At 39.9% G+C, this 24,269-nt stretch overlaps 3 protein-coding genes across 3 annotated transcripts in view; 1 reads left to right on the forward strand and 2 right to left on the reverse strand.

Annotated features, from left to right (window-relative positions):
- The window catches only part of lhpp (phospholysine phosphohistidine inorganic pyrophosphate phosphatase), a 28,216-nt gene extending 18,825 nt beyond the window's left edge, over positions 1-9,391 (reverse strand). The window contains exons 1-6 of the mRNA XM_051939746.1: positions 9,226-9,391; positions 8,767-8,954; positions 8,335-8,488; positions 8,165-8,228; positions 7,370-7,462; positions 4,814-4,905 (exon numbers count right to left, since the gene is read on the reverse strand). Of these exons, the coding sequence (XP_051795706.1) occupies positions 4,814-4,905; positions 7,370-7,462; positions 8,165-8,228; positions 8,335-8,488; positions 8,767-8,954; positions 9,226-9,377 (743 nt within the window). The 5' untranslated portion in view covers positions 9,378-9,391. The remainder of the gene's footprint in view (positions 1-4,813; positions 4,906-7,369; positions 7,463-8,164; positions 8,229-8,334; positions 8,489-8,766; positions 8,955-9,225) is intronic.
- Positions 9,392-12,254: 2,863 nt separating this feature from the next.
- Positions 12,255-20,799, forward strand: oat (ornithine aminotransferase). The gene is made up of 10 exons (XM_022222434.2): positions 12,255-12,405; positions 14,583-14,817; positions 14,945-15,169; positions 15,258-15,353; positions 15,721-15,848; positions 16,316-16,438; positions 17,979-18,107; positions 18,261-18,374; positions 18,497-18,641; positions 19,629-20,799. Exons 2-10 carry the CDS (start codon positions 14,604-14,606, stop codon positions 19,787-19,789), a joined length of 1,335 nt encoding a protein of 444 aa, XP_022078126.2. The 5' UTR covers positions 12,255-12,405; positions 14,583-14,603; the 3' UTR covers positions 19,790-20,799.
- Positions 20,800-23,212: 2,413 nt separating this feature from the next.
- LOC127531121 (nicotinamide riboside kinase 2-like) lies at positions 23,213-24,042 on the reverse strand. The gene has a single exon (XM_051939579.1). It carries the CDS (start codon positions 23,693-23,695, stop codon positions 23,213-23,215), a length of 483 nt encoding a protein of 160 aa, XP_051795539.1. The 5' UTR covers positions 23,696-24,042.
- Positions 24,043-24,269: the final 227 nt, after the last annotated feature.

Consider the following 24,269-nt stretch of genomic DNA (forward strand, 5'->3'; position numbering starts at 1 on the left):
CCATTAAGTTAAATCAGGTTTTCCTGCATAGAGGAATTTCTGGAACGCCCAACAGGCTTTAAGCACCCCCTAAACAGCTTTTAGCCGTAGTGAAAGGAAAATCACCAGCACCACGATGACAATATGATTAGAATATACGTAAGTTATTTGATTTTAAACCCATTTGGTGTATTGAGGATGCATTTACGCAAGCACAATTGAGAAAATGACAGGAAAACGCACAGATTTCTATCAAATAACGTCACACAGGCTCATTTCTTTTGCTGTACACAGACCGATCATGCATACATTCCTGTGTCTGTAGCCTTCCCTCAAAGGCCCACACTGAGCCAGAAACAACCCTGGACAACTCAAATATTATTCGTTTTAGCTTCCAACAGGCTAAAGTTAGATTACATGACGTCGAACACATCCATTATGTACCATCCGACCAGCTGAGGCACATTTTTCGACTCTTCCTTCCGGAGCAGCCCGCAAAGAGACAGCAAACAGGCTCATGAATTCACTTCAAAGCACGTACAGATTTACTTCGAGTCATCTGTTATGAGAAGAATTTACTGAGCAGATCAGAAGAAAGCAGACAGTGGAAGTTCCTCCATCTGACAGCTCAAAATAAGGCTTCAGATTCTTTCAAAATCCCTGCTGGTAACAGTACGTTAAGTGAAAATCGTGTTAATATAAGCTGATATGATTTGATTTGTATCATCTTTCCACTTCCTGTCTTGTCACTGGGTCTGGGGTATTTGAAGACGGTCTTATTCTCCGAGCCCGATGGGAACTCGGGGCCTGCACAGCATCTGGTTGACTTGGAAACAGCTGTGTTTTCACAGATCTGACTGAGGGTTTATAGCTGCTCAAAGCAAGCTCGGGTTCACTGGGCCTGTTTGGCTAAACAATGTTAAATCTCACGTCTCCCCCTTTCACTCGCAGTCCCACTGAAACACTCTTGACGTCTCAACTTCTCTTCTCGTTCTCAGAGAATGCGCGCCATTAGAAAGTCTCTCAAAGGATCTGGAACGATACGGGGTGTTTATTTTAGCAAATAAGAAAAGGACGGCTAAATTTAGGCGTCATAAATTCTCGTTTGATGAACTTCTATGTTTCAGTTCCTGGTTGCGTTTCAGAGGAGAAACGAATCTACTAATACAACAATAAGTCCTGTGTGCTAACGTTCACACGCGCATCGGTTATTCAAAGCAGGCAATGCAGCAATAAATTCAAAACACAAACAAATCCTTTAGACAACACTGAACATCAGTAACTCTTTGTTTTCACTGTAAACAGACAAACTTGTGCTGGCATAATATCCATCAAAAAAAAAATCGACACCTTGAACGCAGCATTTCCAGCAATACTTAGTGTCATTTTCACTTATTGCTAAATACATTTCATCACATCAAACCCTCTTCACTGATCATTCTATAAACCCAGACCACCACAGCTGAAACACAACATGTCATGTAACTCAACACTGACTACACAGATGTTCTTCTGCTATTCTATTCTAACCAGCTGCTCTCTCTCTCCTCAAAAGGAAAAAAAAAAAAAATCACAGTTGAGTAGTGACATAATTTAATCCGCTTTATCCTGTGTTTCGTTGAGTGTATCTGTTCAGAGTATCAGCACACTGGAGCTCAACTGAGCTGCTGGGAGAAGATCGTAAAGTCACATAAACCAGATGGATTCAGCTCACTCGCCCGAGAATCTGCATTTAAAAAAAAAAAAAAGTTCGACCTACTATGCTTGTGCTGGAACACTGTCTACTCTCTGCTTTACGTCACAAATATGTCCAGGGTTCACGCTCGCGCACGTACATGTCAGCAATGCACACAAAAGCATATAAGTCGGAAACACGCACTCCTACGTACTCCTGTCATGTATGCAGGAATGACTGCACACACAGCGGACAGGCTTTACTGAGTGACTGTGCTCTTAGTACAGGATTAACGCGGACTGATGCTCAAGTAGATTACTCAGCGTTCTCCGGTCACGTGATCGCAACCTGCATGCCAGGCGGCAGCAGCAGCAGCAGCAGCAGGTCATGAAGCGTGGTGTTCTTCAGCGTAATCGCTCGCTCACAACCAAACAAAATGGCAGTAATATCAGAGAAGAGGGTAAAGATCCTCTACAGCAGTTGTGTCAAACATGCCCGCCAGAGGGTCCAATCCGTGTGCAAAAATGACAGAAACGGCACTAACTGCAAACTTTAAATTGTTTTGATCATACAGTAAAATACTAAATTGCTCATTGCCATTTTGTGTCTTTGTGATATTTGGTCTTGTTTTGGTTGGTTTTTTTTGTCTTTTATTGTCTGACTTTTGTTGCGTGTGTCATGCTTTTGTCATTTTGTTTCTCATTTTTGTTGTTTTGCATTTCCTTTTTGTCTCGCTTGCATTGCTTGTCCATTTTTTTGGTCATTTTGTTCCTCGCTTTTGTCATTTTTGTGCCTCATTTTTGTAACATTTTGTCTTGTTTTTTTTGTCACACTTCTGTCATTGTGATCATAAAGTAAAATACTACATTGTTCAGTTCCAGATGACTAAAGGTTTGGTTCCTTTGTAGACACTCTGATCTGCAAGTTGTAATGTGTAAATGATAAACTGAGGTGTAACATTGTTGAAATTGCACTTATTTTTCTGAAGAAATTTCGGGTTGTTTATAATGTTTCTTAAAAAAAGACCAGTCGTTAAATGAACATTGTCAGAATGTACTTTGCACTAAGTTCACTAAAACAAAGGAAATACTAGGAGTTGTGGTTATTTATAGGTGATTATGCTGTGATATTACTGGTCCAGCCCACTTGAGATCAAACTGGGCTGAATGTGGAACTGAACTAAGATGAGTTTGACACCCCTGATGTACAGCCACAAAAAGCATTTATTAAGTTCTGTGATGTGTTGTTCTTCGGGAAACTTTTGAGGTACATTTCCATTTGGGACAATTCAAACCTGCACTTCACAAAATTTTAGAGTTTACAGATTTTTTTTTATTACTCTACTACATGCATTTGCAACTGCTCCTAGCTGTTTATTTCTTATATGCTCATCACATACGTTTACACATATAATATGTAGCAGTTTAGTACATTTACCTAGAAATTGTTTCGAGCAGCACGACCAGGGCCAGTTACAACATCAAAATTCCACTTTTTTAAGAGTTTCAAAGGGGAATTTCTGCATGAGTGTATTTTGCTGACAATGCTCTGGACTAGACTGGAAATTTTCCATTTAACTGTAATGGAGCACATTTATGCTGTTATAATGCATAAACCCCATGTAATTTCTGGGTGTTTTTTTTTTTTTTTTTTGCTCCTATCATATTTTTATTCACTGTGAGCTCATGTCTATCTTATCTATGGAAACAGTATAACCATGGTTAGAAGTAGAGAGAACTCTAAAGTGTCTTTTATGCAGTGTGCCACACTTAGAATGCCATAAATCACAAATAAAGAAAACATGACATGTGAATTTATTCCACTATTTGTTTTACAACAATTGGAAAAACCTAGAATCAACATGTACGACCCCCCCCCCCCCCCAAAAGCTCAAAGGTGTTTCCACCACTAGATGAAAACGGTGACTCACAATGCTATATATATTTTATGACTCACGTTTTTGGTTGTTTCCATGCTTGTTTCCTATCAAATCTGTGTAAACACTGCCTGCAGTTCAATCGAAAAGCCCCTGAATTTCCATCATGTGACTGACCGGCTGCAGCTGAGTCATCAATTGTTTCATTGTTGAACAGAAGAGCAGAGAATCTTTGGTTTATTACAAAACCTAGTTATTGCAACAGATTTGGCAGATTTTATATATGTCAAAACGGACAGCAAGACGAAAAGCGACTCTGATTAAATATTCAGACGTAAAGCTTAGATTTGACTCGTTTTTAAAGTCCAAACTGCATGTCACAGATGAGTTGATCGCTGAAAAGTTGAAAAACCACTGATTCCTTCCTGTTTTTAAAGTTTCTGACTCTGACAAATGGTGTAATCTTGAACATTTGTTCAAGACAAATGTCTTTTAAGCCCACTGGTGGGTTGCGGGAGTTGAGAGGGTGAAGTAAGATTTACCATATGACTCAGAGCAAACATTATAATGTACGGTATAAATGAAATAATGCGTAGTTGCAGAACGGCCTCCTCTCTTATTCCCAGCCACTTGCCTGCTTTCTTTAAGCTGCTAGTCCCACATATAGCTTCTAAAACAATCAGCCATATGTTTCTGTAATTACACTATAAGAGAAGCGCTCCTGTGATCTCCAGATCTGGGACCGTAAATCCTTCGGTGACGACGACCTTGTGGGCGACTAGCATTCAACATATGGGGAGAATAAAGCTATTTTTGGGAGATTCTCGATCAAAAAAACAAATCTGGGAGATTTAGGAGTGAGGTGGTAGGCTCACAGGAGGCCTCTGCTATGTGGGAAACTTTGAGGCACTAATTTGGTGTAAGGGCGCCCTCTACTGGTGAAATTAAACAGGTATACATTGCAGATTTCTTTCTCATTTTTACAGTTTGGTCAGATAACTCTCAGTATATATAAATGAAGAAAAAAACAGGAAGCTGATTGACAGAAAGATTTATAATACATGATTTATAGAACACTTTATTACCCTGTAAGTATGCAGTCTTTTCTATATGTGGGCCTTAAAAGCAAAGATTAATTTAGATCAGAAGCTAGTTGGACACTTTAGCACGTCACATAGTGACATGGTTAAAGGACAGTGGAGACAGGGATAGTAAGAAGTTGAATTTAGTAGATCAGTGAACCAAAGCTCACATGGTATTTGTGGATTCTGGACATTACTCACCTGTATTTGCCAGTCCTGACTTGTACACCCTTCATTCCACAATGTTGGGCCCCACCGACGTCATTTAAGAGATCATCCCCGATCATGAGAGCCTGAAAGTGAGAAGAGGGAAGAAAAAGTGGTTTACTACAGCACTACCAAGGGCAACTACAACATTAAAGATCATCTACAGTTTGAAAAGGGACGTTTTGTATGAGTGTATTTTGCTGACAATCCTTTGGACTGACCTCAACAGTGAAATTTTCCATTTTAAATGGTGATGCTTTCTGGGAACTATTTTGTGAAAGACATTATTTTGTCATATTTTGACTCACTGTGGGCTCATTTTTTAACTTATATAAAGCACTGTACCTCTGTCGAAACAGCACAGCCTGGTTTGAAGTACAGAAAACTCAATAATGTCCTCTGTGTAGTACGATTGACTTGTAATGGCATAAATCATAATAAAAATACATGTGTTGAAAAAATATATAGATTTAAAAAAAACCTAGAATAAACATGTACAACAGGTTTCAGCAACACTGGATAAGAAGATGGTGACACAACATACTGTGTATATATTTATTTTAGCTTGTTTCTATCATATTTTTGTAAGCACTGCCTGCAGTTCAGTCAAAAAGTCCCTGAATTTGCTTGTGTGACTCTTGGTTGCTGCCGAGTCATTAATGGGTTCATGGTTGCATTAGGAGCATAGAATTTTTGTTTTTTTACAAACTCTAGTTATTGCAATCGCTTTATTTTTGGCAGATTTCTAAATAAGATGTGTAGAATACATGGATTTTGATGAAATATTGTGATTTTAAGCTAAGATTTGGTGTGTATTTTTCAATGGACTGGCATGAAAAAAAATGAGTAGTTCACTGGAAATCGGAAAGTGGTTTACCAGCTTTATCACTTGTTAGCACCAGCATGTTGTGTGGTTACATTGGTTCAAAAATCCATCCTTATTGAAACCCAAAATACCAGTCTTTATCTGATCTGGTTGCTTCCTTATTAAGCCTCATCAGCACTTGCTAGATCTGTTTCAGCCTGCCCTCCCTTCTACTCGAGTTTCTTTCCCTAAACTCCTCAGGTATCCTCTACACTGACTCAGGTGACCAAATGTTTGAACTGGTGCTTGTTAAGAAAAAGCAGCAAATGGGGACAAGTACAAAAAAAATCTACAAAAAGTGCTTCATGGATATTTTCATGAAGCAGACACCAGAAGAACAGAACATTAGTCAAGGAGTTTGAGGAAACGGTAAGCTGTGGTATCTTGGGTAAAATCCAGACAGGAGCAGATCTCTGGCCAAGAACTCCTCAGAGAATCTAGAGTACAATGATGTCTAAAAATGCTGTTCAGTGAGACACAACTACTGGACATAAAGCAGAAGGAGGTCTGAGCTAGTATACGGATATCCTCAAAAAACACGGGGACTGCCAGACTGAATTTAGTGTGGTGATATGAATCAGACTTCAGATGGGAGGATATTCTCTTAAATTTCACAAAGGAATGAAAGAAATGATAGCGGTCCACAGGAGGGAGGTTTAGGTGAGTGATTCAACAAACAGGGAATTTCCACTTTTGGGAACAGAAACATGAAGCCTGGGTGAGTAACTGGGCGGCAGGTTGCAGCTGTGGGTATATCCAAGTCTCAGTGAAAAGAAAAGACAGGAAATCCACAGAAAAGACTGAAGCTTAGACTGAGATGAAGACAACTTTCTTTGAATGTCAAATGCCAGGTCTAAAAATAGAGTACAGTGCAGGGATGGTGCAGATTCTTCCACTTGGGATAAACTGAGGTGGACAGCAGACACCAGAGATAGAGATGTACAGACACCTGCAGAGTGGAAACTCGGAAAATACAACAAAGTAGGTAAAGTCCTGGCTTTCCTATGTGACAGCTTTATTCAGACACAACAGTGCCGGAGAGAGCCATGGTAGGTTGTCCAGTACATCCAGTAAGGTATAATACGTTTTAATGCACTAATTAAGAAAACACAAAATCTATCCTAAAAGCAAAATTCTAAAATTGTGTCAAAGAGCAAACAGCCTAGTTTATTTATGAGCTTTAATTCAGTTGTCAGGGTTCATTTTAATTTAACTGCAGTGAGTCAAGAAAAGCACACAGTGTGACTTGCTGGTACATTCTGATCACCCTTGTGGAATCATTTTTATTTTGAAGTAACGATCGAGATTGCTCCTGTGCAAAAAAATGCACTTGAATGCAATCGAATCCAGGTGGTGTTTGAGGCTGCAGGTATATAAGAAAACTGAGGAAATACAAACAGCTGGAAGCAACAAACTAAACCCGCCAAAACTCGGATCACAATTATTATTGGGGAATCCAAGTCTCCTTAACCTGTTAATGTATGTTTATAGTCGCTGTAACTAATAGTAACCAACCCTAACCTTGTTGAAAGCGATAGATCGTGATAGAATGCGACTAGATCCGACCTAGTGAGTTCACCATTGTGACATTTACGAAAAAGTGCCCATTCAGACATGAAGACCACATTGTTGTCAGATGAATTCAAAGAACAGCACGTCTTCGAATGAGTTCTATGTTGACATACCTCATGTGATTGGAGGCCCATGTCACTGAGAACACTCTGAAAGAACGTTGGCGATGGCTTTCCGATTACTTCAGCCTTCAAATCACAGGCATACTACAGGGAACAAAAAGTTTAAAATAAGCAAGAGCTCATACACGTTACCGTTCAAAAACATTACAACACCCCAATTTTTCCAGTCTTGTATTGGAAATCATGCATGTTAATGTCTCATTGTACTCTGAAATGAAAGCACAGAAGAAATAAACAAATGAAGTTAAAAAATATCAATGTAGAAACCAAAATGTACTCTAAACATTTGACTTATCAAAGCAGCCACCTTTGGCAGATATAACAGCTGAACACATTTGTGGCATTCTTTCCACAGTCAAAATCAAATATTCCTCAGAAAGTTCTTCCCAACTCTGTAGCAGAAGTTCCCATAAATGTGTGGAACTTGTAGGTTGCTTTCACTCTTCTGTCCAGTTCATCCCAAACCAGCTCCATGAGGTTTAAGTCTGGAGACTGTGCTGGCCACTCCATGTTTTCAAGCTTACCCTCTTGTTCTTTTTTTGTATAATTCTGAAATGTACATTATTTTTCATTTTTGGGTAACCTCACCTTTTTTTTTTTTTTAAACCTATGGCAGTTCACCCCTTACCTTTGTACAATTTCAAGCTATTCATTGGACTTGAACTACATGAATTTCAATAAAAAAATGAAAAAAAATTGGGGCGTTTTGACTTTTGACCGGTTGTGTATTCAGAAATGATGTTATCAAATTCTTATTAAATATATCAAATGATGCACCTATTTTACCTCCAGAGCCTTCATGTAAACCCCAACATCTAGCTTCAAACCATCTGTCTCCTTGTAGTACTTCCTGTGAGGAGAAAAAAGAACAAGAACACAAAAATGCTGTCATGGCTTAATTACTTGGAATAGACATTACAATAATGACAACTGACTGAGTGATTATACTCTATTACCCTTGGCCCAAAGAGAACAGCACTGGCTTCTCCAGGCCAATGAGGACCCTGAACGCCTCGTTCAAGTTCTGGTAGGAAAAATGTTCGGCTGCATCTCCAATGATCACACAGTTTGGGTTGGTTTTGTCAACACCGTCAAACTCGGGGAGAAGTCCTGCAGAAGCCACAGAAATGACACATTTTGTAGACATTTAGCATGCTACATTTGAACACAGGATTTGCAAATACGTCAATGAATTCTATCCTACATATTATAGAGTGCATTCCTTGAACACACTCAGCTAACAAGTGCTCTAAAAATTCTGACATGAGTGTATAAAACTGTCATCCAGCTGAATGCTTCAGATGCATTATGCAAAGTGTAAAAGTTTGAGGATTGTCAAATGATATTTTACTACAGTTTGGTAAGTTTTTACAAAATAAAAGCATTACCATCATGCACCAGTAGGTGAGGCCGTAGACTTCTCTCCTTGAGGACTGCTATGGTTGCAGGAGCAGGTGGGAAGACTTCAGATGCAGAGATATCAAAGCCCAGTCTTTGCAGTTTGGCTACAAACCTCTCCCTGGTGGCCTGAGTCTCGTTGGTGCAGAATCGCAGCTGCAGGTCAGATTCCTTGAGCCTTTAAATGGTGTTAAGAGGCCAGATTGAGGAGATGGCAGAGGGATTCTTTCCAAAACAGTAATATTGACAGCCCTCTCATTGCTCAGATACACAGTAAATGCTCTTAAATGGATGCAAAAACGCTCTAATGGGCTTTAAATCACACTGAAGTGACTAAAGTTTTGCAAAAAAGTGCAGTCGTGAATCTGGAATCCATGCACTTTGCTCTACAGGAATTGACAGCCATGCACACAGAACATGCTAAAATAAGATCTAAATGATTCACTCACTTCCTCACAGCTTCGATAGATCCAGGTATCGCCACCCCGTCGCCCTCCCCGCTGTCATACAGAACTCCACACATGTCCAGAATCACACCTTTCAAACTCTTTGCACAGCCTGGCCAGCCCGTGTCAGCCATGACGAAATGCCCCCTGCGCATGCGCGTAAGAGGAGGCGACCGTCACACTGGTCACGTGGTTCATCAATTTATATATTTCTTGTTGGGGTTGCACTCAAATTACACTTCGACTCCAAAAGCCAGCTGGGTAAATAAAACAAAGCCAACTTTAACCACAATGCTGGGTTACTACAGAACAGTCTGTTACTATTTATTTAGAATCTTAAAGATTTTTTAAATTAAAGGTGGCAAGATCAGGGACGTCTGGAATGACCTGCTTCGCCTGCTGCCTCCGCGACCCGGCCCCGGATAAGCGGAAGAAAATGGAAGATCAGGTCACAGAAAGTCTTGAGGTGACACAAAATCCCCCAAAAAGCCATAAATTAATTTCAGTAATGTTATTATGTCAATCTGAAAGTTGAAAATCACATGCCGATGTATCTTGTTTTGGTATTTTACCGTGAAGATGACTAATTATCAGACTTTTACAGGTTTTGGGGAGTATTAAAGTGATCACCAATCAGAGTAGTCCAGGAGAAGAGATGCTGCAGTATATTTAAATGGAAAACTATATACAACACATCCAGAGTTTATCTGTCATTTCAAATGTTATAAGTTCTGTCTGTGTGTTGTGTTGGAAACCAGGTCCAGCAGAGGGCTAACTTCTGAAATAGAAAAGATTGTCTTCAGTGATAGTGTTTGTCCATTAACGATTTACTTCTTGCAAGAAAGGTAAGGCAGCTCACCAAAGCATTTAGGTCTGCAGAAGACAAGAGACAAAATGAAAAAGTGCACAGAACTTTTAAAGAAGGAAAGGAGGACAAAGGTGAAGGGGAGGTGTGGGTTGAGGACTAGTAGATGTTCATTAGTGCATACCTTTGTGAACTGGGGATGTGAAATATCATCCATATCTACTCAAAACTATCACTCCCTAAAACTAGCAGGACGTGGTAGCTATGGTTATGTCCTTGAGCAGTGTAGATAGAAGGTTACATCTGCAAAAACCCTTATAAAGGATGGCATGTACTCTTCTGTAATTTTCCATTACAGTGTGATATTGTATCTAACTGCAGCCAATTGTGGTAGAATAAAGTGTGTTTTCACTGTCATGCCACCTGTTGCTGCGTTTTAATTGAAAGGTCACATTGTGTAACACATCCATATGCACAAAAATATCACTGCTGCAAATATCCTGCTGTGAAATGGAAAAAAAAATCTATCATAAAAAAACTTGATATGACAGAAAAATATTTTAACTTTGCCAAACGGATCCGACTTTCACAGTGAAATAACATTCTGTGTAGCAAATGATTTAACTGGGTGTTAAAATGACAGTTCCTTTGATTGTAATTTACATTTCTAATTTCCTGTTGAGTCAGTTAAAGTCAGTTTTATTTTCATAGCCCTAATTTGCACCAGGGATTTCAATGGCATATTAAATTCATGTGCAGAAACTGATTTATTATTGTTATTATTAATAGTATTAAATAAATTCAGGAAGGCAGTGAGACAGGAAATAACCCAGTAGATGGTTAATATTTAACCCAGTGAAATACTTGAGTTCACTCTCTTGGTTGGGTCAAACGAACAACCCCGTATTTTGGGTTAAACTGTAAAAATCAACCCAGTGCGTCTTTTTGGTCATACAGACCCAGCAGTGGAGTAAAGGTTGGGTTTTTTCTTTTGCACCTTTTTGAGTGTTCAGTCACACTTATCACTATGACATTTTTGTAGCTTGGTTTAAAGAAAGAGAGACACACATTTTAGCAGTGAAAGTTTTTAAATCAGTGAATCCAGGTTTACTTGATCTGCTCAAAAGTTCACCTTTATAACACCTGCACATGATCTGCTGATGACAGATGACACACACCTGGACTCCTCATCAGCACAGCGCACACCTGCAAAGAGAGAGAGAGCAAGGCCGAGGGAGGAGAGAGCCCTGCCACAGTTCACAACCTAAGCTGAGGCTGTAACAGAACATGTGGCTTTGCATGTTTTAACACCTTATTTTGTAAAGAAATTAACACATTCTTGCCATCTGCAGATTGAACTTTAAAGAAAAGAGCCTTTATTTGTCACGTTGAGATAAAACGGAATAAAATGTTCCCTCTCCAGACTTTACAGTGGAGTCTGGAAGTTGCCTCATCTCAGACCAGCTCTGTGTCCCAGCAGGGCCATACATTCATCATGCTTGTTTGCCTGTAGTGGGAAAACAAAATATATGTAAATATAAGTAAACGGAGTGCCAGATCTCCCTGGTCGATAGAGTGCTTTGAATTTCATGATGCAACAAGCAGTCCGGCCGTTATAAACGAGGCCCGTGAAAAAGAAGTGATCGCTGGATGTGATAAAGATGAAATGTAACAGTTTACGCCACCAGCGAAGACCGTAAACCATTAAAAGGGATGATGATGATAAAACATTCAAAAATACACGAACTATTAAGCAAATGTATGTTTGTACAGTTGTGTTTTTTGAAAGCTTGATGCAGAACCTAGTGTGTGCACACAGACACTCAAACTGTAGCTTTTGCACTCATTGTGGAACAAACTCTGTGCAGCCAAGAAAAGCTGTTCACTGTAAAAATTAATATTGCTGCCTGTAACACAACCATTACCTGTTGTATATGAGCTCAGCCAAAGGTATAACTGTGCGAGGCATCTAAACCTTAACTTTTCCATATCAAACAGAAATAAATGAAAGATGAATAGGAAATAACAGCAGTAATACCAACTGACATGGTTCACAAAATGAGGACAGGTTTCATTTATTTTCTACTGCATCTTGAAGTGGAAAGGTTGCTATTTATTAAGTTTTTGGGCCCTAGAAAACCCACAAAGCCAGCAAAATAAACTGCTAGTTTTTATTGGTGCAAGTACTGGAAAAAGTTACACCATGGAAGGCGTGCCCTCTTACGCAATCACGTACGTTGACGTCTGCACATGTCCATCCTCGGCATCCTCAGACGGTCATATAAGCCGCACCGGAACCGTCCGCATCAAATATCAGCCGGGATAGACAGCAACCCGCTGTTTTGAAGAGGATTGTCACTGCACCCCGCTTGTTTCTGGTACTGTTCGACTACAATTTATTACTTTATTTCGATTTTTTGGGGGCTAATTTAGTCAGAGCGACGAGGAAAATGACAGCTAAACATGCTAATATTAGCTAGCTTTCGGTTACTCCTCGAAGCGACGCATCCCTAGGTGGTTATTATTGATTTGAGTGGGCATACCCTTTGGGGAAAAAGAAACGTGTATTTATTTATGCTGACTAGGTGACATGTATCAAATTTAACCGGGCCACAGTTTAACTATGTAATTTAAGACTATAAATGGACACGTTGTGCATGTATTATATAATACAGGATGGCTTCGCAGAGCTACTTACTTGCCAATACCATCAAAATGGACATCTTTATTTAGCGCCTGGGTGGTATGGATGCCGGTGGGTGTGTGTGGAGGCAGCTCCCCATCAACCTATCAACTTCCAAAACGACTTTTAGTGGTGACTGATTGACAAATCAGGAGCACTGTCAGGTCTACTCCCCTTGATGTACCCCCGTTGAGGCTGCTGTCTGTTTGCTGTGTGTGTTTATTCACTGCAACAGGTTCATGCAGCAACACTGGTTATCTACTCTTTACTCTCCTATACAGCTGGTACTTTTCCACACTGCTGTAGTCTTGTCATTTTGACAAAAAATAAAGTGGTAAGGATTTTTTTTCAGACTAAAATGACAATCACCCACAACAGCTGATATACAGGCTCAAAAATTCAACCTAACTTGCCAAGTTTCCAACTCATTTAAATGCTAAAAGTGAAGTGAAGTCACCTCAAAAACATTCAGTGCTGCTGCTTAAAAAAGGCCAAATTCTTTTCACAAGTATGTAAATAAGGAAAAGAATGTTCCAAGACTACATAAGTTTTTTCTTAAAGTCTGTTTAAATTTGTGTCAGAAAAGTCTGGAACATCACAGCTGCGTTTCCATGCTGCTGTGGGATTATCTTTTGTTAACCCACGTCCAGCAGAAGTCTGCCACCCCATTGTATCGATTTTAAAAGAGAACCGTTGTTCAGCAGTCTTGTAAAGCCTATGCGATCTGTGGAATCTCACACTACGGTATAGTAGCCAATAAGGCCCAATCTATGCTGCCACGTTGATGTTTTTGAGGGTCGTTTCTTTTTTGCTAAAGCTCTTATGTGTTGGTGACGGCAGCATTACTGCCAATTAAGCCGAATTAGTACATTTTATAATTGTGTTGATTTATGAGGGTTGTGCTGGGTGTATGGATACAGATGCCAAAATCAAAGAAAAACTTCAATTAAAATCAGATTTTTTTTTTGATGTGTCCCCAAGATATGAATTGTTTTGTTTAATGTATTATTTTTCAAGTACATCATTTCCTGTATTTTTGACTCGTAGGAATCCACTTTATGTTAGTGCACTCACCACTAAGTTAAAGTTTTACTTATTTTTACTTACTTACTTATTTCACACAATCAATCTTGATCTCCTTGGTTAATAATCAAGAAAAACCTGTGTTGATGCCAATTTGTTCCATATTTTTGTCTGATTCTTAGCCTCTGCTACTGAAGTAGTTGTGTGTCAGCCAGTTGTGTTTTGATAATTTTACAAATGTTTCAACTTCAAATTACAAAGATCATTTCCTGTCTCAGCCTTTACTGGAAATGCAATGTTGTGCACCTTCATTGTAGATTGAAAATCTTCTGAGGGGTTTCTTGAAATGTAAGACAAACATAGAAAAATGGTTAAAATTTTTTATAGTTTTTCCTAAGGGATTCTTGAAGGTACATGGTGCGCTCATCCAACAGAGCTGCAACTGACAAATGATTGTATCTTTAGTGTCTTTACTAATAGTGAGAGCAAAAAAGGTGTAATTAAGTCCTAACTGTTGACAACAAAAACTTGACAAACTTGTTCGAAGCATTAGTGTTTATGTAGTTCTAAATTTGAAATGTTTCATAGTTAGATTGATGGATGCATTTGACACTAATAAAGCTTCCAGTTATGGCATGTATTTAAATTGTTTAAGGACAAAAACGCAAAGCTAAAAGCTCCTTTACACAATGTTGTTTAAAAAAAAAATCTTGTCAAAGAAACTTATTAACCACTCAGGACAGTTATATAAAACATCCCTCGCTGCCTGACACAAATTAACTCTGCACGATATCATAAATTCAGCCTTGATGCCAACTGATTCTTGGGTCTTTGTGTATGTTTAACCAGACCTAACACACAGTGTACAACATGAAGAGAATGATTCTCCAGCTCAGCCGTGGCCTGAGCCGTGCTGCACCTGTTCTCAGTCGGGGCATCCATTCTGGAACACGTCCCGCGTCCACTGCTGCTTCCAAAAAGAGGGAAGAACGCCCGCTCACCTCAGAGGAAATCTATGCCCGTGAGGACAAATATGGAGCACACAACTACCATCCCCTGCCTGTGGCCTTAGAGAGAGGAGAGGGTGAGTTAGTTCAGAGTATCATATGACTTCTAAAGTTTGTCTTATATGAGGTTAAGTGATATACATATTATGGTTTATGAATCATCATCAACATGCCCCAAGACTTTGGTTTTCCTCTTTGCTCCAGGCGTCCATGTGTGGGACGTGGAGGGCAGCCGGTATTATGACTTCCTCAGCGCTTACAGTGCAGTCAACCAGGGACACTGTCACCCCAAGATCATCGCTGCACTCACTGCCCAGGCGTCTAAACTCACCCTGACATCCAGAGCATTCTACAACGACGTGCTGGGAGCCTATGAGGAGTACATCACCAACTTGTTTGGCTATGACAAAGTTCTACCCATGAATACAGGTAACGCTTGATGCTGACTGTTTGATGCATCTTCAGAGGTTATCGTGACTTGATTTGTTGACGTTTGTTTCCTTTTGTGACAAATTAGGCGTGGAAGGTGGCGAGACAGCGTGCAAGCTCGCTCGCAAGTGGGCTTACAACGTAAAGGGGGTTCCCAAAAACAAGGCCAAAATCATTTTTGCAGGTAAGGTGCCGTCTTATGTTTTTAAAAAATAACGTCACAGTTTTGGAGTTTGTCACCTTAGCGAGTTGGGAAATGTATTTTTATTGGATCATTCAGTCATAAAATACCTGTTTACTGAGGCAACACAGTTCAAATAGCCTTCAGAAATCAGCAAAATTATCCCAAGAATTAACAATCACAAAATAGCACAATACAATGCTGCAATAAGGTAAGATGACCTAATATTTCTAGAATAGCAATCTTACCAACTGACTGACCAATGAGCCTCACCATGACACGTTTCTTCATGACTACAAATCAGATCTGTAAAATGTTCCATATCTTGGACAACAATCTGACAAACATCTTATTTCTCCTTATTGATTAGATGGAAACTTCTGGGGCCGCACCATGGCAGCCATCTCCAGCTCCACTGACCCCAGCAGCTACGAAGGGTTTGGTCCCTACATGCCAGGCTTTGAGCTGGTCCCATACAACGACATTCCTGCACTGGAGGTACAGGTTTGAGTGTAACTTCAGGACACCCACTATGATATCTATCATGCCGTTAAAAGACAGCGTTGCGAAATGACAAGCAGAGATTGCGCATCTTTATTTGGTCCAACCTAGCGGTCAAACTGCACCATAAAACTGGAGAATTATAGGGAGACATTTCAAGTTCCAGTCACTGCATACCAGACTTTTATACAGCTCTTACTTGTGTGCGCTGAAAGTACAAGTTTCAGTGCACGGTCAAATTACAGGGTTTGTTGGGAAGCGATGACTATGAGTAAGATTCTCCAACCCCAGCTGAGTCGACACCCTCACTGCCTGTATAAACAAAAGGATCCAAGGCTGCTGACGTTGCATGTGTCTGCTGAGAAGGTTATCTTTTCAGGTGCTGCTTTTCTATGTACACAGAAGTATTTCGGACACAGATAAAAATGTCCGACTTGTATCTTTTTTTCCTCCCTTGTTTCCAGAAAGCCCTCCAAGACCCAAATGTTGCAGCTTTCATGGTGGAGCCCATCCAGGGGGAAGCTGGTGTGGTGGTGCCTGACCAGGGCTACCTGACAAAAATCCGAGAACTTTGCACAAAACATAATGTAAGTCTGAATAGAGTTATAGATCTGTAGATGAAATGTCACAAGTGATTCAACAGACTGTCATCTCAAAATTAAACCACGGTCTAGTTTGCTTGTGATAAAACACAATAATGTATGTGAAATTTGAATTAATTTCCTGTAACTGATGCTTCAGTGATTTATGATTGAACGCCTCCTGCTTTATGAGTGTAAGGACAACACAGCAGGCATCCAGCTAAGGGCGAGCTCAGTAAACAAAGTGTGCTAGTCCATTTTTAGGTGCTCGTAAACAGGGGTAGGTGTCTGAATACACGGTTTTAAACTGCCCTCTCTGGACACCGAAGAGTTTTGTTGGAACCTGATTGTAGTTACAACAATCGCCAAGCTTTCATCATGCTGCCTGGTGAACTAATGCACTTTAAATTCCCCTTATGCATGGCTCTTAAGGTTTAGTTGCACAATTTAACAGCAGTGTTAATTGATGGCAGAGACCATGCTGATGTTCTTAGCTTTGTAAGTCTATTATCTGGTGTAAAAAGTAAAGAGACACTGTAGATAACCAGTGCTTTAGAAGAAAAGTAAGGATTTAAGGTGCGTTAAAGCAAGCAGGTCAATCCTGTTTAGCTAAAGTTATTGCTAGGGAAGTCACAACAACCAGTGATTTGGTACCTAATCGATGGCAAAATTCTAAAAATGTGACAGTACTTGTTTTTCTCAGGCGCTATAGATGCTATAGGTGCAGTGAAAAACTAAGTGTTGTGAATGTATATAGCTTTTGTTTTTGCATTTGAGTTGGATGATCAGGTCACATTAGAGACAGCCAAAATTTATGCAACCTTAAATAAAAGAGAAAAGAAGCAAACATTTTCAAACTTGCCCTGTCTATGCAGCTCAAAGACGGGCACCTGATCTATACAAAGAATTCAACCTGAGCAGGTTACAGTTGTGTAATGTTCACACCTCGAGGTGTTACTGGTATTGTTTGCAAAGTGCAACGGCTGCATCTGTTTTTGCCGAACACACATCGTTTACACAGACAAATGTTAGATTATTTAGGCTGATGTAGCAAAAATTAGTATGTGAGCTCAGAGCTGCTAGTGAATAGTCTGCAGTCATTAGTGTTCAGTCTGCACACTTTACCGCAGTTTATAAAGAGTCTATGTTAAAAAACATTGATTCAAGTAACATTTTTTTTTTCCTTTTGAATTAATCTGGTATTGAAAATTATGGAATTTCAGTGGTGTTGGCATTGATTGCCAAATTTTATTTTGTATATCCTGTCCTCTGTGCTACCACAGTTAATACGTGGGAGAGTAGGAGATCTTGTAGTAGCTGCAAATCGGTCTCATGCTGGTCTTTTGTTGATCAGATTTTACATTTCTTTTCAGTTTTTACTTGCCTAGGCCAGTTTAACTGAGAAGCAATGCTCCTTTTTTTTCAGATGTGATATGCTGTGAAACCATTTTATATTTATGAATCCACAGGCCACAAAAACTGTAGTAACACCAATATGGTTCATGGATTTTACAGTTACTAATAAAGTTCTTTGTGCTTTGTCCAGGTGTTGTGGATTGCTGATGAGGTGCAGACAGGTTTGGCACGTACCGGCCGGCGGTTGGCTGTAGACCACGAGGAAGTCCGTCCAGACCTGGTGATTCTGGGCAAAGCTCTGTCTGGAGGCGTTTACCCTGTAAGCATTGCAGTTGTTGTTCAGCCACGTTTGATATCACAATATAGATTTTATTTTTTGAACTTTTGAAGTCCAGCTTTGTTGGACACTATAGATTATCATACTTGTGCAAGGTTCACCTTTGCTTGAACTAAACTGTACTTGTCTGGTCAGGTGTCTGCTGTGCTGTGTGATGATGGGATCATGTTGACCATCAAGCCTGGAGAACACGGGTCCACGTTTGGAGGGAACCCGGTGGCCTGTCAGGTTGCTATCGCTGCACTCCAGGTCAGTGTTGAAGCATCTTACTACTTCTTTGTTCCCTTAACAAGTCAAATGTTTTGGCCTTTTTTAAAATGCATAGGCATGAATTCTGTCTCTTTTTAAACCCCCACTGATGTCATCTGCAGGTGCTGGAGGAAGAGAAGCTGGCAGAGAATGCTCAAAAGATGGGGGAGCTGCTACGGGCTGAACTTCGTAAACTGCCCAAAGACATTGTGACAGCAGTGAGAGGAAAAGGCCTCCTGAACGCATTCGTCATCAAAGAGACCAAAGGTACGATATCGTACCGTTTCTACAACAGCAGCCCTGTTGGTGATCATTATTTGGTAGCTAAAGTACAAACCTTTGTCTATTATCATTTTATTTTTTTTATTTTTATTTTTTTTGTCTAAATGAAGTTCGATGTGGTCAAGGGAAGTGCATCCCTCTGGAGATCAAAACTGACATTCTTAAAGCAAATGTACGCCAAAACACTTCCAATGATTTTGGACCGTTTAGTCAGAATATGCAAAGATAAATGACCGTCTGTCTACTTTGGAAATCAGGGCATGGAGACTTGCACAGCTTAAACAGTAGGGTCAAATGAGTTCTTGCTTGAACTCTCTGAACCTAGAATTTTTTGCTCCGAGCACATTTTTATGCACTTCGGTCTCATTTTTAACTGTAGTATAAAGTCCTGTGCCTCTATAGAAAGAGCACAACCAGACTAGAAGTAGGGAGAACTCAAACATAGATTTTGTGCAGTATGATGAAACTGTAATTCCATAAAACTTAAAGAGAAAAAATGAATTTGGACTTTCTTGATTGTTACTGTACAAAAATGGGGGGGGGGGGGGGGGAGTGGAATCTGCATTTTTAGTTTTTTACAGAATTGGTTCGTGTAAATGGTTCATTTGTAGCAGGTTTTTTTGAAAGAGACAAGGAAAATGAGGTGATTTTGATGAAATGATTTTGAGCTTGTCACAGATAAATAGTTCAGAAAGCATTGGAATGTTGAAAACCTGCTGGTTTTTAAAAATGAATGGTGTAACTTGGGCTTTTTTTTTTTTAGATAAGCCTTTCACACCCACCCTTTGGTTCTGAGGTTCAGAGGGTTAACAGAAATTTAATTTTATATTGAGTTAGTTGACATAGCTCTTGCATTCGCCATCATCTTGAGGTTGAAATAAATAAACTAAATGAAAGCAGTGCGATATGCAGCAAAATAACAAAGTAACTTTGCACCCAGAGGTCTAACCTGTAGTACAACAATCTCCCCAGACTACAACGCCTGGAAGGTGTGCTTGCGTCTTCGTGACAACGGACTCCTGGCCAAGCCCACCCACGGCGACATCATCCGCCTGGCCCCTCCCCTCATCATCAAAGAGCACGAGCTGCAGGAATGTGTCGACATCATCCAGAGAACCATCCTGTCCTTCTAAAGTACACCGTTTCTGCAATTCAACAACATACCCATCAAACAAGACAAAAGTCTCTCTAAACATTTCTAAGTAGCTCTTATTTAATATTATTTTATTTTCAGAGGTTTGTTCTCTGGAAGCGGATGTCTTGAGGGAATTACTGTAAAAGTACCGTGTGCAAATAATGTGAATGGAGTGTGCTTCTGTGAGGATACTTTTATACAGAAAAACTGCTGTAAAGAAAAAGCATTCCGTTAGAGTGCCTCAGGAAAGACTCCAGCACAGAAAATATCATTTAATTTACATTATCACTGGTGGTATGTGACATAGATGGTAAATGCGTTGTCTTTAATTCAATTTCTGCAGTTTTCAAGAAGGAAGCTGGCAATTTAGGGTTGCGAAGCTGTATTTCAATTTATTTCAACAAAGACATGCAGTTACAACCTCTACAGCACTTTACTGCAGTTTATTTTTGCACAGTTGGTCTACTGAGCTATTGCTGCCTGCTGGTATGAACCTTGTGAATCCACTGTCAAGTAAAAGGTCAGATTTATGTGGACTGAAGTTTCTTCAGTTGACCTTGGAGTTTTCAGATTCCATAATTCCAAGATTTCATTTAAAAAAAACATAATTGGACTCATATTTTGCAATTCTGAAAGTTCAATCAGTTCTAATCTGATGGACCAGACACTGTAGTAGCTGTTTCACTGTAATTTTACTTAAGTAATGATGTGTGTTACGGTAGAAGAAATGCTGTCAAACAACTGTATTCTTCGAGAAACTTAAATCATGAAGCAGTGAAGATTAATCTTTGCTTGTTACATTATATTTTGGTATATTTGACTTGGCAGGGGGGGGAGCTCTTTAAACATGCTACATAGCGAGTAATTATTCTTAGAAATCATGCTGCTAGCCAAGGCTGGTTTGGTTTAAAGTTTTTGCTGTATGTATTTAAAAATTGTGTTCTCGCAATATCACCTTTCGAGTTGTTACAAAACCCCTTGTTCTTCAAATAAATTTTTCCAATCTTATCTGTTGACTTGCCGTTTATCTGAACCAGAAAGAAAAGTAATTTGGAGTGTGAGGAAGCAGGTTCACTGAGTCATCGCGGTAACTTTGCTGATTAAAATCTGAATCATGTCTGAGAAAACAAAAAGCTTTTCTGGACCGCGCTTCCTTTGTAGCTCGGTAAATCTGCTTTTTACTGGAACATTTGAATGTTGAAAGTGAAATGCAAACCAGATCTCTTTAGTTTTTGGTCACATTTGAAGGGATTTCAGCTTTGAGCAAACGTAACTATAACTCATTTACAGTAACCTGCTTTTTTGTGAAAACTGCTTCTAGGACCAGATGTATAGAGGTGCCTGTGGTCAGCTTTGATATTATAAATCAACCTACAGGGGCAAAAAATGCGGATAATGTCCTGTGTCATCATAAAACTTTGCATTTTTGCCCTGCATTTATTCCTTTTTTTTTTTTGCAATGATTACAGGTCTGACACTAGATGGTGCTGTGCCATTACTGAAATGAAACTCAGGGTCATGAAGCAGTAAAAAGAAGCAGCATAAGCAGATTACTTATTATGCAGGGAGTAAATGCAAAGCTTGCAATAGGAGGAAATGTGGAGATAAGATAGTGGGGTTTCACTGCAGATGTAATTGAAGCCCTGCTGACACACAAAGGTATATAATCTCTGCATAACACTTCCACGGCCCTGGATGATCCATCTCTCAGCCTGTCTCACAAACATCCACACCAGCAGCACACTGGGACTTCCACTGACAAAGACTTGACATAATTGACACTTGTCATGCCCAGAAGACAACATATTTTGAATTCGATCTTGTGTCAACAACCTCTCGAGCTTCTTGACTGAGTCAGTGTAAGACTTTCCGCCCCCCGAGTGCTGACCTCAGATTCTACTGCTTAGACTGCATCCACAGCAACTGTAGCATAATAAACACGGTATCAGCTAAAGATTGGCATTTTTATCATCTTATCTTGATGTAGATCTGTCAAAAAATAAAAGATAGAATCAACTTTTGTGTGGGACTTTCCAGTAAACCCTACTTGAATTACCGCAGAATAACAAACTCATTAGTCAGCAATGAGTGAGCTCTCATTTCCAGCATTTAAAACCATCAGAGCTGCTGAGAAAAAGCTGCAAGACACAGCAGGTTTCTCTTTGAAACACGCATAACAAAGCATAATGCATCCAGTTACAGAAATCGATAAAATCCACGCTAATTAATTTAATACTTTACACATTAATGGAGCACTCCTGGCCAGCTCCTCTGTATATGCTTTGTATTGAGTGCAGATTTTGGGAACTATATTTCATTCAGGGTACGCTTGAATGATCTTTTGTAGGAATGCATTACTTGGCTTATAATTGCATTCATTCTCAGCTTGAAACTGCTCACTGCTAGACAGTCTGACCTGTTGGTGACTGAGCAGCTGTGATGCATTTATCCTTTCTGTCTGGGAATCGACTCCACAACCATTTTCAGTCTTTTTACAGAGCTTTCTACCACATCTACCCAATGTAGCCTTTATCCATCAAGCCATCTATCTGTTTTATTCCGTTTATCCAGGGTTGGGTCCAGGGGCGGGTCCAGATTCATTTTAGTGGGGGGGCACAGGGGAGTACAACAGATATTTTGGGGGGGCCACCGAAAAGTTGTAAGAAAAAATGAAAGCTGAAACCGACCTCTCGCTTTTACAAAGTATTTTTCATGTTTTTTTTTTTGTTTTTTTTTTTGGCTCTTTAACCCAGTAGGAAAGCTGTATATGACCTTTTCATTTTGGACTGTTAACATTCAAATTATGATGGACTTGTTTCCTTGTTTATGTGAATTACAACATCATTAGCTGCAGTATCTGCCTGTTGTGTAAAACTAGTAAGCTCAACAACAGTATCCTGAGGGCAGTTAAGTGACAAATATTGTGCAAGAACAGCACTATATACAATCCTGTCAATTTCTACTTCTTAGAATGTTTACTGACAATTATCACACCTAAAATAAGAAATAATATTCTGTACTTTTAGCAACTAGTTCTCAGCTGTACACCAGAAACATCATAGGGTTCTGTATGCTAGTCAGTCCAAATCAAAATGAGTACGACCCAATACACAGTGAACAACAACAATCTGTACCCTTGATCTGTGGTAAAATAATCTTAAATGTTCCGTGCAGTAATGCAAATTTTAAAAAACAGTAAGTAGCACTCTGTACATTTCATAGTAAACCTGAGAACAAGAGTAACAGTACTCCATAGTCTTAAGTCATTTAATAGTGCACAGCTCAGCAAACATCATAGTGTTCTGTATAGAAATCACAAAAAGCTGCTCTCAATAATCTTTCACAGTGAGCAGATGTTCTTGTGTTGCAGGTCCATAGTCCAGATGTGGCCATCGACCAGGCCGGGGGGGGCTGGCACCGTCTACTTCCTAGAGCACCTCCTCTTTTTGCATTCTTCATATGAGATGAAAATAAAGTAACGTTGGTTTAGCACGTCCATCAAAGGCCTGTAGGTGTGAAGCAGGAAGCCCTCCACAATGAGGATGTGAGTCTCCTCCTCCTCTTTGTGGTCGGACTTCAGGACGATCTCTGTGTCCAGGGTGTTATTAACGCCATGAGACTCCTCAAACTTCACCAGGTTCTCCAGCCACGCGAAGATCCTACTCATCATGGCGTCCATGTCCAGAGCAGTGATGACATCATACTGCTTAAAGCCATCTTCACCAACTTCAATCTGATCTTGGGGCTTGAAGAAGTCATCCTGATGGACCACGCAGCAGTTGGGCAGGTTCTTGATCAGGTGGTTGGTGAGGGTGGTTTTCCCTCCATTGGTTACACCGCCGATGCCGATGATGTACTTCATGTTGTCGGATTGGTCAAAGCTCGGAAAAAGGGTAAAAAACATAAACAAAAACCAGGTCGGGAGTGATCAGATGTGGAAGAAAGCTGAAAGAGAAGGCTGCAGCAGGAAACGTCAACTACTCGAGTCCTCCATGACACTTGAGTTTAGTGAGTAAGGTAAGAGCAGAAAGGGAGCTGCCACTTGGACGCAGTTCTTCCACCCAGAGAGGACCTCTTTCTGTTGTCGGTGCTCCACATACTGCCCTAGTTGAGGTTTTAGGTGGAATATTGCTTTTAACCAGCCCCTCAGGTCTCTTTGAGAATTTTGGATGGAATACTTGGTTAAACCAACATTTTAGGTGCATTTCCAAGGATTTTTGGGGCAATGTTCCTTTAAAGTCGATGTTTGAGGACCTTGTAGGTGGGATACTTCCTGAAACCAACCTTTTAGGTCAACATTCAAAGATTTAAGGTGGAATATTCCTTTAAACCAAACTAAATTTCATGTTTTGATCGTTATCAAGTGAGAAACCTCAATCCAGACTCTTCATAATGATGTTTGAGATTTATGCTGCTGTTATTTGTTTAGTCCAGACTAAATAACAGAAATCTCCAGTAATTCATTTCTTGTTTTGGTT

Source organism: Acanthochromis polyacanthus, chromosome 19, assembly GCF_021347895.1.
Source record: "Acanthochromis polyacanthus isolate Apoly-LR-REF ecotype Palm Island chromosome 19, KAUST_Apoly_ChrSc, whole genome shotgun sequence".
Taxonomy (NCBI): Eukaryota; Metazoa; Chordata; class Actinopteri; family Pomacentridae; genus Acanthochromis; species Acanthochromis polyacanthus.